Genomic DNA, 18,207 nt, shown 5'->3' with positions numbered 1-18,207 from the left:
CCCAGCCTCCCCTTGAACATACCACACCCTCGGGTCTATTTTCTCCTCGTCCTGGATGGTGAGTTTATACATTCTCACCTTGAGCCGGGACTTTTCCACCGCCAAGCCGATTTCCAGGGCAACCATCATGTCCCGCCCCAGCAAATTGAAATCAGCATCCCGTATCAGTAATATATTTCCTGTATGCTTTTTGTTTTCCGTTTCTATTTCTACATCCTTTATGATTGGAACCTCGAAAGGTTCCCCCTTTGCCCCGATTACCATCATGGAATTGTCACTCAGAGAGCACCCCTTCGGCAGCTGTTGCACCGCTGTCCGTTCTGGCCCCGAGTCTACCATAAAACACATTTCCTCCGTGTGGGGTCCTACTTTTAATTTTATCAAGGACTCCCTCGGTGTTCCGGACCCCAAACTGAAAAGCCCCTGACACCCCTAATCTTCTTGAAACATCACCTGGTCCTTGGCTTTGTTGGGACAATTCCTTCGGATGTGTCCCTTTTTCTTGCAGTAATAGCTCTCAAAATCTTGCCTCTGATCGTTCGATCCTTTTCCCTGTGAAGTACTCTGTTTCTTCGCCGGTGCCTTTTTCGTCATGTCCTTACCCTGTTCCTGCTTTTGTGCTTTCCTTACCGCAGCCACCAATACCTTGGCTTGGATCTTCTGTTTCTTTTCATCCCGTCTCATGTACACTTTCTGGGCTTCCCGGAGCAGGTCCTGCAATCCTTGTTCCTGCCACCCATCTATCTTTTCTAACTTCTTCCGAATGTCCTCCCAAGATTTCGCCACAAACTGAGTTTTTAGCAAAACCATCCCCACCGGAGAATCAGGATCCGTTCCCAAATACATTCTCAGACCCTTGTGAAGTCTCTCCAACCATTCCGTGGGGGTCTCATCTTTCCCTTGGCACTCTCTGAGTACCTTGCTCATGTTCTATCCCTTGGGTACCGCCTCCCTGATACCCTGAATTATCGTATTTCTCAAATTTATAATTTTCTGCCTCCCCTCCTCCGTCTGGGCACTCCAAGATCGTTTCTGATTTGGCCATCTCTCGTCCCTGATCCCCCCGTTAGGGTTCCTCTTTTCCCAATCTTTGATCGTGCCTTGCCTGATCATGTCTCTTTCCTCGTTAAACAGCGATCTTAGGACCTCTTGGAGATCCTCATAGGTGTATGTGCTGGTCCCTAGAAATTCATCTAGCCTTTCCGCCACCCCAAAGGATCATCCATCAATTTTCCCATTTCTTTCTCGAACACCCTATCATCATTCGTGTCGATCGGCGCATGCACGAAGCCAATCACTCCCGGAGCCATTGGCACTTCCCGTAAAGGGAAGAAGCCGGGCTTCTCTTCCTCGTCCCCACTGTCTCCCGTGGTTGCCCTCCTTGTTCGCCGCCTCGTCTGATGGGCCGGGGGAGAGCTGTCTCTGGGGACAGTTACCTGTTTTTCTTCGGTTTTGGGAAGGGTCTGCAGCAGTGTTTGCTCACATGGGAGCGGAGTCGCCGCCGCTGCCACTTGTTCACGTAGAAGGGAAGGCGCCACAGCCTGCTCCGGTGGGAGCGGCGGTGCTGAGACCTGACCCAGCAGGATCGCTGCCTCGAGAGGCAGTGATGGCACCGGCTGTGCCTGAGCTGGTCCGGGCTGTGGTGGAGGAACAAGGTAAGGAGGTGGAAGATTGTCCAAAGGTTCCCATTCCTTTCCCCTGTTTACCGCCCGTCGGAGGGCTTGTACCGGGTGTAAACTTGTACAAGCATACCTCCACATCTCGGCATACTCAATTTCCTCAAAATCCTGCAGGCGGCGATCAAATACGTGATCATACAAGGACTCACAAGTCCAAGCCTCAAATGTGCCGAAAATTGGCCAAACTACGTATTTTCTGATCTCCTTCCCTCCCCATTTTTCCATACAAAAATGGATCATTGTCTCCTTGGATCTGCCCGCTCTCCTTGGGCTCTCATCCCAATGTTCTAGCATCCACCCCAACGGACTATCTCTTGGGATTTCTGGCAGAAATTTCCCGGGACCCTGGGGAGATTTTTCCTGGGATTTTCTCTGAAACCTGCTCTTTCCCAACCCCATTTTTCCAAAAATCCCTTCTGTGATTTTTCTCACCTTGTCTCCTCCGGCTGGGACGCTTGTCGCAAGTCCCAATTCTTTGTCCGATGTCGATTTTCTGAGCTTGCAAAACGCCGCCAGTCTCACTCAGTCGAGCGGAGAACCGTTCCGCTGACTTTTCAACTGATTTCTGGTTTTCTTACCTGTTTTCTCTGGATCAGAAGGCAGACGGGCTCCTAGAATTTTCTAGGACCGTCTCTTCCCCCTCCTGACCCAACCGTGACTGATTTTCCCCCTCGAACCCCCTGCGAGTCTCAGGTCCCGTGTGTGTTAAGCAAAGAGCATCCGCTTCCCCCTTGACCGACCACATCCCTCGTGGGATGGTGGAACTGCGATTGTGGGGTCCACACTCGCTTTGTGACAGAGTCACATCTCACACATGTTCGGTCACACCCCACTCAACCACGCGATACTCACGGTTCTTTTTCCCATGTGCGTTCTTTGTGCACGTCGATTTTCCGAGTGGAAAAAAAACCTCAGGCTCGGAGATCCCCTGGATCTTTCAGAGTTTCCGAGAATTTGGCCCGTTTTTATCCCTCTTTGGCTGTGGCTCTGGTTTCAGTTCTGTGATTTTTGATTGGCCTTGCGGACTCCAATCCTGCTCAGACAGCTGAAATCAGCAGGGTGCCCTCCAGGCGGGAAGGGGTCCCGAACCCCAAATTCAAATCACGTCAGGTTGTCGCCAGATAGTTATAAATGATCAAATTGTGATCCAAAATTATCAAAAATTTTGGAAAGATTTATTAATTTTTCTGCGAGACCGAAGTTCTGTCTTCGAAACCACCACAGCCAAAGAGACAGCGTCGAGCCCGGGATCGGCGCCGGGTGAACACGGATCTGACCTCCTGAGTGTCAGAGTTCCCCCAGTTCACACTTGCTGCTTCATGCAGCGAGGTTTTATACAGTTTATTCTGCCCGAGGCAAAGATGACCGAATTTTCTTTGTGTCTCTTCACATGCATCACTGTTGCTTTCCATGTACAGAGGTGGACAAAAGCCTCGTCCAGGTGTGCCATTGGTGTCAATTGGCTTTGGAAGAGCCGTGTATTCAGATGTATCAGGGTGGCACAACTGACTATCTTGATAGATGCAATCGGCAAGGCGATAATCGCTTTCTAATCGCTTTCGCTTTCGGGTGGCTCTCGGGGAAACCAATGATCATCGCCCTGGAAGCTTCTATTCTTACATTAAGGTGTCGATTGTTATCTTAACTTGCGTCCAGGAACTAGTTGAATCTGAATAAGACAGCTGCTCTGGGCCGGAGTAGTCAAAAGACATGGTTTGGATTTCACAATATTTTTATACCATACATTAATAGCATGAATTATCCCTACCCTATATTACAATTATTTATGAAAGAAATACATGTTCTGGTTTTAGTGTCACGACAGGAGGTCTGGTAAGTAAATTTAGTTTAAATCATGCAAGTTCTCAAAGCAGTTGTCTGTCAACTAAGTGAGCATTTAATGAGTACACTGCATTTCCATGTGAGGGCTCATGTTAAGACTCTTCTCAACTTGAAGAGCTCATGTCTCCATAGGGGCATGGACCCTAAAAGGGGCTGTGAAAAATGCGTATTTTATGATTGGCTTTTCGCAAATATTTAAATGACTATTACCATGTGTTATTTTAGAAAGTTATGCTGTATTACTTTGCTTAAGTAGTGCGTTAAATATAGTTTTAGGTTATAACATAATGTTAAAATAGAAACTATGCTATGTCAGATACTTTTTTTTAAGAGACGACTCGCAGCAAGATAGCAGCTACAGGACACCTAAATCTTTCAGAGAAAAAGAATTTATTGCTCCCTTATCAGAAGAAACTAACTTCTTCCTGCCTTGCTCAGCACTGAAGACGCCATTAGGATTAAGAGGAAGAAATTGACACTGACCAGACAGAATTCTTTGTTTGAATGGAATTTATGCATCATGTGTGAGGTGTATTATTGATATATTTACCAATATAGCTGGATGGGATGTGCCTTAGCTTGTCTGGCCCTTGCTGCTGAACCAAATAGTGGCATCTGTGGTGTTTCACCCTAGAGACACTTTTGGCTAGCTTTGTGTTGCGGCTGGGCATGTGGCGACAAGTCCAGGCATGCTGGAGCTCTGGTGGTGGCGGGATGGAGCTTCCTCACAAAGAGGGTCTGCTCCTCAGGTTTTCCTCTGACAGAGAATCTTTAAGGCAATGGTGAAGGAAAGGAGTCGGTTGTAATGGAGGGTTTTAATCCAGAGCGTTTATTCTGGCCCGCAGGCCTCTGAATCCAGCAACAGCTCCAACAGAACTCCCTGAACCATGTGGTTGCCTGCCCTTTTAACCCGGGGGAGAGGGGGAGGGAAGGGGTAGGAAGCCCACCAACCAGGTGCAGGAGAGGAGGTCTTAGGGGACAAAGGACACCTGGATGGCCCAATGCCCCCCCCCCCCTCCCGGGGGTAGACGGCATCCTTTGAATCTGCCAATCACTCAACACCCTTCTGGAATTCCAGGACTGACAGACAGTTCTCGGCAGGGGTCAGGGTGAGGAAAGAAATGATGATTGACAAACCTGAGAGGGAATCTTCAGGGGAGGGACTCAGGTTTCTGAGGTAAACCCTGACACACCGCAACAGTGTATGAATATGCAACAGGCTATTGTTTTTAAGGGTTAATCCTCTGTTAACGTGTGTCCTTTTTTGGGCTTATTTTGCCCAGAAAAAGGCACCCAGATGTCTGTAACTCCTTGTTTTTATTGTCTCATGTTGTCCTAATCCAAATTGTCCAAATTTTTATTATTCTAATTATATTACTATTTTTATAACCGTTTTATTACTATTAAACTTTTAAAACTTTGAAAACAAGTGATTGGAGTTTTTCACAGGGGCTATTAGAAACAAGCTCCTCATGAAAAATTTCATAGAAAGATAACTTAGACTAATACTTATGAAATGCTGATAAAACCCCACATTTTAATCATATACTTGTTTCATTTTTCTTCAGGTATATGTTGATATTCCAGGAGCTGTGGATTTGTTCCTTAACTTACCACTGGTCATTGGTACCATTCCTCTACATCCATTTGGTAGCAGAACATCAAGCGTAAGCAGCCAGGGTAGCATGAGCATGAACTGGCTTGGTCTGACTCTGCCTGAAAGACTAGAAGGTAGCATGATAATACAAATCCCAATCAATTTGCTGCTCTCTTGATTTTTGTCTGCTTTATTCATTGTAGTCTTGTTAACAGAGTCAAATTACATGCTTTTATAATAAAGCCCACAGGAGATCCGTTGTGGATGTTTTCTTGCCACCTGCTTGTTCTGTGTAGAGCAAGAGATTTTTTTTTCCCCTGCCTGCCTTTCTGTCTCTAGGACAGGCAGTGAAATCTAGCTTCTTTGGAAAGTGGCAGAAAAAAAAGCACAGGATACCATTGTATCTGTGCATAACTTCATTGCTTCCACTTCCAGTATCCCAATTGCATCCTTGGTTATAAGGCATTGCAACCCATAATAGCAGTTTCTGGGCTTTCTCATCAACCTTAGTAGCCAAGGCTTTGTGAAAAGATAATATTCTTTTCTATGGGAGATTTCTCATGGCCAAAGAAAGAATTATGTATTTCCTTCCTTCTCTTTTTGCACATCTAATATCTTGCTTTCTTTAAGTGCAAATCCCAGACCTGGAGACTTCTGGAGTACAGAGGACTGCAGTGTTCTGTCATTTCTACCTGTACAGAGAATAAATTATCTTTGGTCTGATTTAAATTTTAAGGGGATAATTCAGCCACAATAAACAGTGGTCAGTCTGTCTTTGAACATAAACTTAATATCAGAATAGAACAAAATAGTCTTCCTTTTTTGTTTAACAATTTTTAAGTCACTGTTTATCTGCTGGTGAATCTTTCAGTGGTTGAAGTTTAATATTTATCATGTTGTATATTTTGTCATGCATAAGAACTTGTTGTTTGAACTGTATGTACCTTCTCCCTCCAGCACCTCCTAACTATGCAGAAGTGGTCACAGAGGAAAACAGACAGTCTGGCCTTGCTCCTGTAGCTGCTTTTGATGATTTTCAGAGAGCACTGCAAGGACCATTATTTGCATATATCCAGGAGTTTCGTTTTCTGCCTCCTCCCCTATATTCAGAAGTAGGTATCTCTGTCAGACTATGATGATTTATATAGTGTTTGTGGCGGATTTTTTTTTTTTGTCTGATGGAATAAGTTTACAAACCTGTTTCTCCTTCCTAAAATTGGAAGAAACCATTAAAATGATGAACATGGAATAAGCTGGTTTTGAGGAGGATTTTTGTTTGTTTGCAAGATGCAGATGAATTGCATCATGAGTTTTCCATGCCTGTTTTACAGCATGGGTTACCCTTTTTATAATTTTTTTTTCTTTTTTTTTTACGTGAACTCTGCAACCTTAAATTTAAAAGGTGCTCCATGAGGTGCCTTGGCTTCTCCATCATGCTATGTCCTGGAGCTGCCAATGGGGGGAGGTAATTCTTCTTGGCAGCACTCTTCCCTAGTCTAATACTTTCTGGAAATTTTCAAAGTGGTGTTTGCCATTTTAGAAACATAATTTTTAAAAATTTGTGTACCAAAAATAAGGTTTCAACTCTTTCACCTCTGCCGCTTCCTAACATTTTATAGCAACCACTAATCTGTTTTGCCTGCATGTGTGTTTAAATTCTGTGAACGTAGGTCTTTCAGAAGTTTCACGTAGAAAAGCGATGTATTGGTATTAATTTATGACTTAAGTTTTCTGAAGTACACAGTTCTTCAGCACTTTTGTCCTTCACAGAACTAAAAATGCAGCCACCAAATAACCGTGAATGAGATGCAAATTTCAAAGCTTTTCATGTTGATTTTTTTTCTTTTTCAAGAAAAATAAGTGATGTAGGACAAATGAAAAAAAAAAAGTGTCCTCTGGCCAAATTTGTTCTGAATTGATCCGCTTTAGGAAAATAGCATTACGTAGCATGACATCCCCCCCCGGCTTGAAATGCAAAACCAAAGGGCTACATGACGTTAACTGATTCAATGTCTAAAAGATGCAATGTACGTGTAAACTAATCTTACAGCTATTTTTTGAGACCTAAGTTAGCAGGCTTGTACCCTTTAATTCTCCTGTTGAGAGGAAGAAGAGGTAAAGTTTAGAGCACATGAACTTTTTGAAACATCCCATAGGATATTTGAATATTAACTACTTTAATTTAAAAGTAGAATGATTTTTTATTGATACATTTCTGCCATTTCAAGAAAAACTTCATTGCTTCTCTCAAGTAAATATTTCTTAAATTATGTTTCCAGTGGTATGTGTCAAGTAATCTTTTTTGCATATATCAGGTAATTCAAAAGACTTCTGTGTGAGTAAAGGAGAAAAAAATTTTTTATAGCAGTTATTCATGCTTATCCTTAAATTGTCATCAACCTGTAGTTTAAAGTCTTCCACTGGATCTAATATTTCTATTACTGTTTACCCAAAGTTTTGTCTAACTAGAAGTTTTTCAGTTATTTCAATAACACCTGGACTGGAAATGCCACATATCATTATAATTGTCTTAAACTTGTGAATTTTGATTTTTATTCCTAACAATTGATGCTGAAATGCACTGAGTTGTTGTGGCTTATATTTTGGGGTTTTGCTGTTTTGTTTTTTATTTTGTTTTTTTGTTCTGGGTTTGTTTGTTTATTTGGTCAACTGTTTGGTTGGGTTTTTTTGTTGTTTATTTTTTCTTGTTGTTGTTGTTTTGGGGTTTTTCTTTTTCTTTTGGTTAGATTGATCCAAACCCAGATCAGCCCACAGATGAGATACCATCTTGCCCCTCTCATTGAAGGAATCCATAAAAAGCTGACTTGACTTGGGTTTTGAATGACACCTTCTGTGTTGAAGATCAAGGTATCACAGTGGAGACTTGCTTTTAAAGGAAATGATATTGCTCTTGCCCATATGGTGAATAAATGAAAAGAACCTGTGATCATGCTTTTGACACCCACAGCACATCATAGGACTGCTCCACATGCTTGAAAACTTACGTCCCTTTCCATTAAATAGTAGCACATACTAGGAGCAGCCTTATTAGCATGCAGTCAGGTGTTTCAAAACACTCAAACCATGTTGTAATGTTGTAAGAGAGGAATGGCTGCTTTCTATGATTCTATGAAAATTTGCACATGCTTATTACTTATGTTATACAGTTGTGTCACTACAACTTATTCTCATTTGTGATGGACTGTTGTTACCAACCCCTCCCCAATTGTTTGTGATCTGCACAAGAAGGAACAAAAGACAGCTTTACCAAAAAAAAAAAAAAAAAAAAAAAAGAGATGAAGGCTGACAAATTGACAAATGCCCTGACTTTTTCTTTTAATTTGATGTAGCCTGGACTTTGCCTGCATATGCACATGCTCAGAATTGTCCTTGTAGGCTGATCATGTATCACCTCTTCAGCTTGGATCCTATTGTGGATTTATTTACAAGCATTACATGCCTTCAAAGTCAATCCTTGCTTTATGTTTTGCAGCCAACTGTAGTAGACAAGCAACAGATAGGTGGGGGAAGAGAGAACAGAAGGAAACTAATGAGACGTAATCACGATTGTATACTTTCTTGATTTCTTAAAATAATTTATTGCCTTTGTGCTTTTATTGCAAATCAGTGTTTTGTTACAGACTGCCTAAAGATCACTAAATCTCAGGTGAATTCATCACTTGCCAAACTGTTAGAATACTATTTGTTTCATGTTGCACTGTTATTTATATTTGTGTTTTGGTTTTGTTCTTTGAGGGGGATTTTGAACAGGGACATGCACAAAACTTACAAAGTGAAAGCAGCACCAGCAGACACTAGCAAAGTGTGAAAAGAAAGTGTGAAAAGGGGATAATCAAATGCTGTCCAGGGTTCACGGGCAGCAATAATCTTAACTATTAGGGATGGGAAGGAGAAGGTTTGTTGGTTGGTTTGTGTTTGGTTTTATTTAAATAATATGTAGTTCCCTAATAATCAAAAATTATATATAAAATGAGTCTCCAGTAGAAAGCGTATTTCAGATTGCAAGAAAAAATTGAACTATGGCAACTAAGCAGCAGCTCAGTTTGCCCATTTGGTATTATCTTCAGGGTTTATGATACTCTGTCACAGAATCATAGAACACCAGATTGGAAGGGAGCTCAAGGATTATCTGGTCCAACCTTTCTTGGCAAAAGCATGGTCTAGACAAGATGCCCTAGTACACCTAAAAAGTGTCCAGTGTTGGGGAATCTGCCACTTCCCTGGGGAGATTATTCCAATGGCTAATTGTTCTCATTGTGAAAAATTGTTCTCTCATGTCCAATTGGAATCTCCTGAGGAGTAACTTGTACCTATTACCCCTTGTCTTTTCCATGTGACTCCTTGTAAAAAGGAAGTCTCCATCTTCTTTGTAGCCACCCTTTAAATACTGGAACATGGTGATAATGTCTCCCCTTAGCCTTCTTTTCTCAAGGCTGAACAAACTCAGTTCTCTCAGCCTTTCTTCACATGGCACCTTCCCAGTCCTTGAATCATCTTTGTGGCTCTTCTCTGGACCCTCTCCAGCCTGCCCACATCTTCTTTTGTATATCAGGGACCAAAAGTGAACACAGTATTCCAAATGTGGCCTGACAAGGCACTGAGTAGAGTGGGAGAATGACTTCTTTATCTCTGCTGGTGGCGCCCTTGTTGATGCAACCCAGCATCCTGTTGGCTCTCTGCCGCAGCAGCTCACTATTCACTCGTATTCAGCTTGTTGTCCACCAGGATCCCTAGGGCCCTTTCCACAGAACATCTTCCCATCGGGATAGATCCCAGCCTATGCTGCATTCCTGGATGATGTTTTCCAGGTGCAAAATGTTTGTCTTTGTTGAACTTCATAAGGTTCTTGTTAGCCCACTCTTCCAGCCTGTCCAGGTCTTCCTGCAGGGAGGATCTTTCTTCCAAAGTGTCCGCTTCCCCATTCGGCTTGGTATCATCAGCACACTTCATCGGGGTACACTTAATTCCATCATCCAGATTACTTATGAAGATATTAAACAGCATTGGGGCCCAATATCGATCCCTGGGGGACCCCAGTTGTGACAGATTTCCAGTTTGAAAAGGAGCTATTTACCACCACCTTCTAGGTGTGGCCTGTCAGCCAGTTCCCCACGCACTGCACAGACCGCTTGTCTAGACCATAACACATTAGTCTCTGTAGGAGGAGGCTGTGGGAAACAGCATCGAAAGCCTTGGAGAAATCCATGCAGACAGTGTCCACTGCTTGCCCCACATAACCAAGCCAGTTACTTAGTCATAGAAGGTGATCAGGTTTGTTAAGCATAATTTGCCCTTGGTGAGTCCGTGCTGGCTTTTCCCAATCCCATGTTTCATTTGACTTCTGATAGCCCCAAGGAAGATTTGTTCAATAACTTTCCCAGAGACTGAATAAGACTGATGGACCTATAATCTCTGTGATCCTCTTTTAATCCTTTCTTGTAGATGGGGGTGATATTAGCCTTCTTCCAATCTCCTGGGCAGTCCCCCGATCTCTGTGAGTTCTCAAAGGTTATGGAGAGCAAGCAGCCTTGCAATGATGTCAGCCAACTCTCTTAACACTCTTGGGTGGACAGTGTTAGGGTCCATCGATTTGTTGGGGTCAAGCTCCTGTAACAGTCCACATGCCAACTCTTTCTTCATTGACAGTAGGTCTGCATTTGCATCAACCTGGATTTTTGTTCCCAAGGCCTGGGGCCCAACAGTGCTGGGTGAAGAAGACAGAGGAGAAGAAAGTGTTGAGAACCTCTAGCCTTTTCAGCATTGTTGGTGACTAATTCATCTCTCCTGTTTAACATCAGATCCACATTTTCCTTCTGTTTCTTACTGTTTACATACACAAAGAACCCTTTCTTTGGATTTTTGACATCTCTGGACAATTTCAATTTGTTCTGAACTTCTGCTTTTCTAACTGCTTCTCTGCATGCCCTGGCAGTGCCTTTGTAGTATTCAATAGCTATTTGTCTGCTTTTCCATCTCTGGTATGCATCTCTTGGTTTTGAGCAGACTCGGAGGCTTGCAGTTAAGCCAGGGGGTCTCTTGCTCTGCCTATTTGGCGATTAATTACTTTTGTGCTTCCAGGAAAGCATTCTTGGAAAAACTCCCAGCCCTCACTAGCACCTTTATCCTCTGTGGAAGCTTCCCATAGAATCCCTCCCAACTGAGCTCTGAGCAAGCTGAAGTTTGCTCTTCTAAAATCTAAAACCTTTGTCTTAATGCTAACCTTTAGCTCTCCAATTCCACAATATTGTGATCACTGCAGCCAAGGTTATCACAGATATTACAAAGCATATTTTCTTGGTTTGTGAGAAGCAAGTCCAGCAGTGCCTCATTTCTGTTTGGCACATCTAACGTTTGTATGAGGAAGCAGTCCTCTACATATTCCAGGAACTTGATGGCTGATATATGAGCTGCTGTATTGTTCTTCCAACAAATGTCTGGGCAGTTGAAGTCATCCGTGAGAACCAGGTTCTGTTGACCTGAAGCTTGTCTAAGTGACCCAAATATTGCTCCATTTGCCTTATCATCGTGGTTTGGAGGTTGATAGACTAAAACTATTATAAAACTGAGCCAGAGTATCAATGTTACCAACCATACTCAAATTAGTTTGCTGAGAATTGCTCTGATTGCTCCTGGGCTAGTCCTGAGAGCTTTAAAACAAACAATTTATAACAAAAAATTTCCATTTTAGGGCCAGTTCTCTTCAACATCTTCATAAACGACTTGGATGCAGGACTCGATGGTAAACTAAGTTTGCTGACGATAATAAAATGGGAAGAGCTGTTGACTTCCTCAAAGGCAGAGAGGCCCTGCAGAGAGACCTTGACAAATGAGAGGGCTGGGCAATCACCAACCGTATGAAGTTCAACAAAGGCAAGTGCCAGCTTCTGCACCTGGGATGGGGCAACCCTGGATATATGGACAGACTGGGGAACAAGAGGCTGGAGAGCAGCTCTGCAGAAAGGGAACTGGGGGTCCTGGTCAATGCCAAGTTAAATATGAGTCAGCAGTGCCCTGGCAGCCAGGAGGGACAATCATGTCCTGGGGTGCATCAGGCACAGCATCGCCAACCAGTTAAGGGAGGTGCTTGTCCCGCTCTGCTCTGCACTGGTGTGATCTCGCCTCAAGTCCTGGGGGCAGTTTTGGGTGCCACAATATAAGAAGGATATAAATCTATTAGAGAGCATCCAAAGGAGGTCTACAAAGATAGTGAAAGGTCTAGAGGGGAAGCTGTATGAAGAGTGGCTGAGGTCGCTTGGTTTGTTCAGCCTGGAGAAGAGGAGACTGAAGGGAGACCTCATTGCAGTCTACAGCTTCCTCATGAGGGCAAGTGGAGGGGCAGGCACTAAAACTGATCTCTTCTCTCTGGTGACCAGTAACAGGACCCGAGGGAATGGCCTGAAGTTGTATCAGGGGAGGTTTAGGTTGGATATTAGGAAAAGGTTCTTCACCCAGAGGGTGGTTGGGCACTGGAATGGGCTTCCCACAGAAGTGGTCACAGCACCAAGCCTGACAGATCTCAAGAAGTGTTTGGATGATGCTCTCAGGCACAGGGTGGGATTCTTGGGACTGTCCTGTGCAGGGCCAGGAGTTGGACTTTGATGATCCTTGTGGGTCCCTTCCAACTCAAGATGTTCTATGATTCTATGAAGCAAACAAAAAATCCAACGGCTTTAATCATACATTCATCTAGAATGCGAAAACTTATATAGAAAAAGCACTGACTTCTTGAACGTATTCTGAAGAAGAAATGAATGATGGAGCTATTAGATCTGATCAGTGTTTTTATGCTAGAGATTTGTAAATGTAAGTTTTCTTTTCAGAAATCGTGTAAAAAATAAAATAAAACCAACCAACCACCACCAACAAAAAACCCCACCCAAACCCAAAAACCAACAAGAAAAACTATTGTCTGAGACATGTCTGATGTTGACTATTTAAAAACTAATTCATCATGTGAATCCTTGTGCAATGAAACAGCTCAGAAGGGAGGAGAGGGGAGGGAAAGCTGATGTTTCTGTATTGTGCTCATTCTTACAAAGTTATGCCTTATTTTTAAGGCTTCATAAATATAATAAAATAGGCTTTTCCATAAGTGGCCTTTAAGAGAACATGAAAGATATTTTATGTTCCAAAAATGATGACAGAGTGATTAAATGAGAGTCATGTCTTAAGTGATTCAGTTCAAATGTTTGGACTTTGATAAGCAAGAATTGGAAATTGGGTGATGTCTTATGCTGCCATTTTTGTGACTGTCCTTTCCTTCAATCCTTTCCAACCAGACAAAATTTTACAAGTTAAAATTGTTGGCATAAAAGGGCATTTGATGATTTAACTTTTTTTCTTTTTTGTTAACAGACTAGGGAACAATTGTTGATATATGTAGCATTGAAGCACTTATCCCAGTATATTGGAAAAACTATATATGAAGCAAAATTGACCAATGTTGTCATAATTTATGTTGCATCACAGGCTGTGATCAGAGTGAAAAGTTCTTAAACCTTATCAAATAAAGATTTCCCACTTAAACTTTTTTATTAGTTGTTCAGAGGCATTATAGGTTCATAGTTGTAGCCCAATATTTGATATAGAATCTTGATCTGAATTAGGAAAAAGTAAAATCCAAGCATTAGAGAAACAAAGTGCAATATTCAATGTTTGCTTTATAGATTCTATTCTATGGCTGGGTTTTGGCTGGGGTTTTCTGTTTGGGTTTTTTTGGTTGTGTTTCTTTTTTAAATTAACTTTTGGTGCTGAGTATGTCCTTATGGACTTTGTTTTAAGACAACTATGTGGAAAACAATTAAATTTTTTCTATTGTTCTTCCTTGTGAAAAAGAAACTTTAAAATTTTGTTTAAATGCTTTAAAATGCTTTAATTGTAATCTGTAAGATTGTTTGTGACTTAAACATTGAATATGTGTCTTTGTGTAAGATAACAGCCATAGGGATCAAATTGCTATCAGAAATGCATATGCTATGTATCAACTACATAGGGAAAAACTATTTCTGGAGCTACACCACTGATTAGTACAAGAGCTGAGTTTCAGCACCGTCAGTTCCTTTGCCTTGTTTATATCAATGGTTTCTTAGGGCTAGGTTTCAGTTGGGAAGCTATAATACAATCTCCTAAACTTAGAAAATACCAATAACTTACAGAATATTAATGGTTTTTTCAGGACACTGCTTAAAAATTACTGTAACTCGTGACCTCTGATCAAGTTATTTAGTGTTTTCCAGTACATATGGTGGGGGCGGGGACTGCACATTTTTGTAGGGGTGGGAGGAAACTGGGGAAGGGGAATTACTTTAAAAGCCAGATAACTCAGTGATTTGCAGTTGGGATCTGAAGGTTGGTTTGTTGAACCGGGGTCAATAAGGTGTGTCTTGCTGTTTACTTAGAAGTCTAATGTTACCAGATGTTGAAAATCACTATCTGTGATTTGTGTTTTGGTCAGTAGAGCTTTGCAAGACATTAATACAGCTCCTCAACGTTCCAGAAATGAAGCACTGCCATAGCATCTTGTTTCTGTATACTGCACACAGCTGAACCTCTGAAAGAATGGACTATCATCATTGCTTGGTATCAAAGTGTCTTTTGACCTAAGGCAAGGTTCACTAGGCTAGCAGCCAGGACTCAGGAGTCCAGTAAATGCTGTTCCTGACTGTTGGTGTTGAAGGTACCGAAGACCGCTAAATTATCATGGTATTGTTACAGGAGGTTTTATGGTATATGCTACTAACATAGACAACCCAAACATTGGATCTAACTCCTTGTATAATGCAAACAGTAGACTTCCTAAATGCGTGAATTATTGTATCAAATAAAGCATTTTTATTTCATTTTGAATTTGCAACTGCCAAGTAGGGAGAATCCAGAAAGATCTTTTAGGGGTTTTTTTCCCATTAATACACACTGTGAATCATTTGTGCTTGAGTTTTGATTGAAACCAATAGGAAATGTAAAAAATAAAGTTGTCTCTCATGATTATAGACTCAGAACTCCTTTATAGCTGAGTGACAATGATTAGAATATTTTTTCTAATAAGAGCATGACCCTTTTTAATAACGAAAGTTTCTAATGCTATGTGGCAATGTCAGAATTTAAATTATCATCAGTGTCATTGAAGGGACAGACACTTTGAGCATTTTTGTGCAACATTTTCTTGAAATTACATTTTTAGACCAAAATCACTGCTCATTATTTTTTTCTACCTTTAGGTTTATTGCTAGTGATGCCTTAAAGACCTAGAAATAAAACAACACACTTTCCAGACAGTATTATTATAGGAGGTAATATAAAGGCTGGTCTTTATTGGAGGGCTTCAGGGGCAGATATGGAAAAATGCCCAACCCACATGGGGTGAATACAGTTTTATAAGCTTGGCAGATTAGCATAATTGACAAGAATCCCCAATTAGAAGCACAAGTGATGAAGTAATTCCCCCCTTTTGGTTCCACCTCTTCTGTAGCCCCCCTTTAGATAGGAACTAAACTTTGTTTATGAAAATGTGTCTTGAAGAGCTGGTTTCAACCTTGGCTCCCAGGAAGAACCAAGATAGGATAGGGGCCTTGGACCCCCCTGGGATTTGGAGCCTCTGGAATGTGTTTTGTCTTTCTGCCTATCAGGGTAGGGAAAAGTACTGGAGTGAGCTAGGAACTATATAACTGTACAACAATAGCCTACAGAACTATGAATATATATATATATAAAGGAATTATAAAAGCAAAAATCATTCTGGCAACACTAGCATTAATAAAAAATTGGAAATTAACCAGTTTTATTCTTTGAGATATGGGGAGTTCATTTAAAAAAACCCAAATGTTTTGTATTTCTGAATATTAAAATACCTGTGCATGCATACAAATCTGTGCTATACCAGGATATAAAACTAATGACTCTTTTATATCAGCTATCCATAAAAAAATAGAAAAGGATGATGAATCATGAAACTCCAATATCTGAGAGATATTAGGCAACATTGCAAAACTGATCAATTTTTTTTTTCCAGTTATCTAGTTAAAATAACACTTATTGATCCCTTTTTATATTTAAGCATTTCATGTTTTAGGAAAATCAGCCAGTAATTTACCATAAACTACAGCTACCTTAGTTTTTTGCAGGACAGCAGCACTCACAAAAGTTCAGCTACAGAATCAAAGAACATTCTTCAGAACAGATAGAGTAAGCTTGTCTTTTGTCCAGTAATGAACTTTCTACAGGGACACTTCTTTGCTAATGTGAATGCTGCTGCTTTGAACCGAATCCTGTGAATCAAATTATATGGCTATATGCAACTGCAAAGAGTCAAGTGTCCAATATGATTTTTCAGTAGGCTTCTGTTACAAGATGACAGCTGTTCCTAGGAAAATTGATTTGACTGGAGAGTCCAGCCTGACTCAGTCTAGTCACAGACTTTCCACATTCCATGAATTTTGAGCAGAATCTTCTTCAGAGACTCTCAGAACTTTAGGAGATGCCAAGGACTTATACTTGCATGACAGTTAAAAAGGATTTTTTTTTTCCTAGTGAAAGCAACGTACAAGACATGCCATCAGGTGTGTTTCAACCGCCCTCTGAATGATATTCTTGAAATAGGAAAAAAGTAATCTATTTGTTCTCTAAGTAATCATTCACTCCCTGTCAGCTGCAGCTTGCTCTTTTTAGAGCTACGTCTCCATATCTCCTGACCTAGTGGTAGCTTCTGAATAGAGGCTAGATGATGCTGTGGCTTACAAGTGGAATAGTGTACCTTTAATCCAGTTCATAACATGAAATATTTGGAATTTAGAAGGACATTGTATTTTTAGTTTGTTTCAAGCACTTTGCTATAAATGTTTGTCACATTTGGATGAAAGACGATAGCTTAAAACAGGGAAGGTGAGAGCATGCAATTTTTAAGGGGGTAGAAATATACAATCACAAAAAACCAAACGAACCCCAAACTCATATCCAGGAACTGATATTGAAGTGCAAAACCAGGTATTAAGCATTAAGTTTGCCTCTTTGGCAGTAGAGTCTGATCCCTTATACAAGAAAAACAAAAATCTAAGATGGTGAATCACCACACGTGACAGCAGTGAGACCTGCCATGAAATCCCTCTGCCGGTTCCCACTAAGGACAACAGAGGGAATTGTGAAGTGAAAGATGATTCCCTTCTTGTTCCTGTGCATCAGGCTATTCTAAAGTATGCCTTTGACATGACTGCTCTTCAACAAATGTTGGGAATGGGAGAAGTCAGAACCTGTTAGCTGTTCATTGATTTAATAAATGTTCTGTCTAAAATGATTTTATGAGTGAGATGTCATTCAATCTTTCTCAAAAGAGATATGGCACTCGTTTTCAACTGAATAAAATGGGAAAACATAAGAGGAAGGAAAAATCACTACAAAATCTAGTATTATTTTTTTTAATCTGAAAGGTCATGCCATTATCTAAATATAAATAATCCCTTAGTGTCATCAAATTGCCTAGAATCCAAATTAAGCTTCCCACTAGACCTGGTCATATTAATGTTCAAGGTAAATTTGTCATGCTTGTCCATCAGTCAGCAAACAGAATATAATATATTTTCCCATGTTTCATTCAGCTCTGAAGATATAAACCATTTACTGGTGTGGTGGGTTTGGTGTTGGCTAATCACTAATATACTTACTTTTTGTTGTGAGATAGGATTAGGAGAAAGGCAAAGTAGGCTTAAAACTTTTAAAGGGTATAAAGAAGATTTTATTAAAAGTAACTAGAAGGAAAAAAGTAGTAAGAATCAAAACAAACCTTCTAGAAAACTTCTCTTCCCCCTACAACTTTTTCTTTCTCACTGACAATGTAAAGAAACTACACTTAAGATTTCTAGTCCGTTTACTACTTCTAAAATAGTCTTTTTTTAGTTTATTGAGGGAGAGAAGTCTTTTTTGTTAAGGTTATGGAGACTTCTCCACAAGAGGAAAAATAGTTTTTTTGTGGTTCTCAATTTTATTACAAGTAGCAGCCGCCCAGGGAACTCTGCTATTGTGAAATCTTTCCCATTTCTACAAGCCTTCTTATAGCTTGTTGATGGGCTATGTTGACTT

The 18,207-nt window shown here is 41.0% G+C and overlaps 1 protein-coding gene across 6 annotated transcripts in view; it reads left to right on the top strand.

Moving 5' to 3' along the window:
- LOC139598995 (arrestin domain-containing protein 3-like) overlaps positions 1-13,665 on the top strand; it is a 60,183-nt gene extending 46,518 nt beyond the window's left edge. For 5 of the 6 annotated variants that reach the window (XM_071445926.1, XM_071445929.1, XM_071445930.1 and 2 more), the window contains 3 exons: positions 5,090-5,252; positions 6,076-6,230; positions 7,866-10,548. In XM_071445926.1, coding sequence (XP_071302027.1) covers positions 5,090-5,252; positions 6,076-6,230; positions 7,866-7,922 — 375 coding nt within the window. In that variant the 3' untranslated portion in view covers positions 7,923-10,548. Of the gene's footprint in view, positions 1-5,089; positions 5,253-6,075; positions 6,231-7,865; positions 10,549-11,827 lie in introns of those variants that run through there. The other variant, XR_011682125.1, reaches the window with a different exon arrangement.
- The last annotated feature ends 4,542 nt before the right edge of the window (positions 13,666-18,207 follow it).

Source organism: Agelaius tricolor, unplaced genomic scaffold, assembly GCF_023055355.1.
Source record: "Agelaius tricolor isolate 1412-34295 unplaced genomic scaffold, bAgeTri1.0.p SCAF_21, whole genome shotgun sequence".
NCBI classification, from domain to species: domain Eukaryota; kingdom Metazoa; phylum Chordata; class Aves; order Passeriformes; family Icteridae; genus Agelaius; species Agelaius tricolor.
This window is presented reverse-complemented; position numbering and strand designations above follow the sequence as displayed.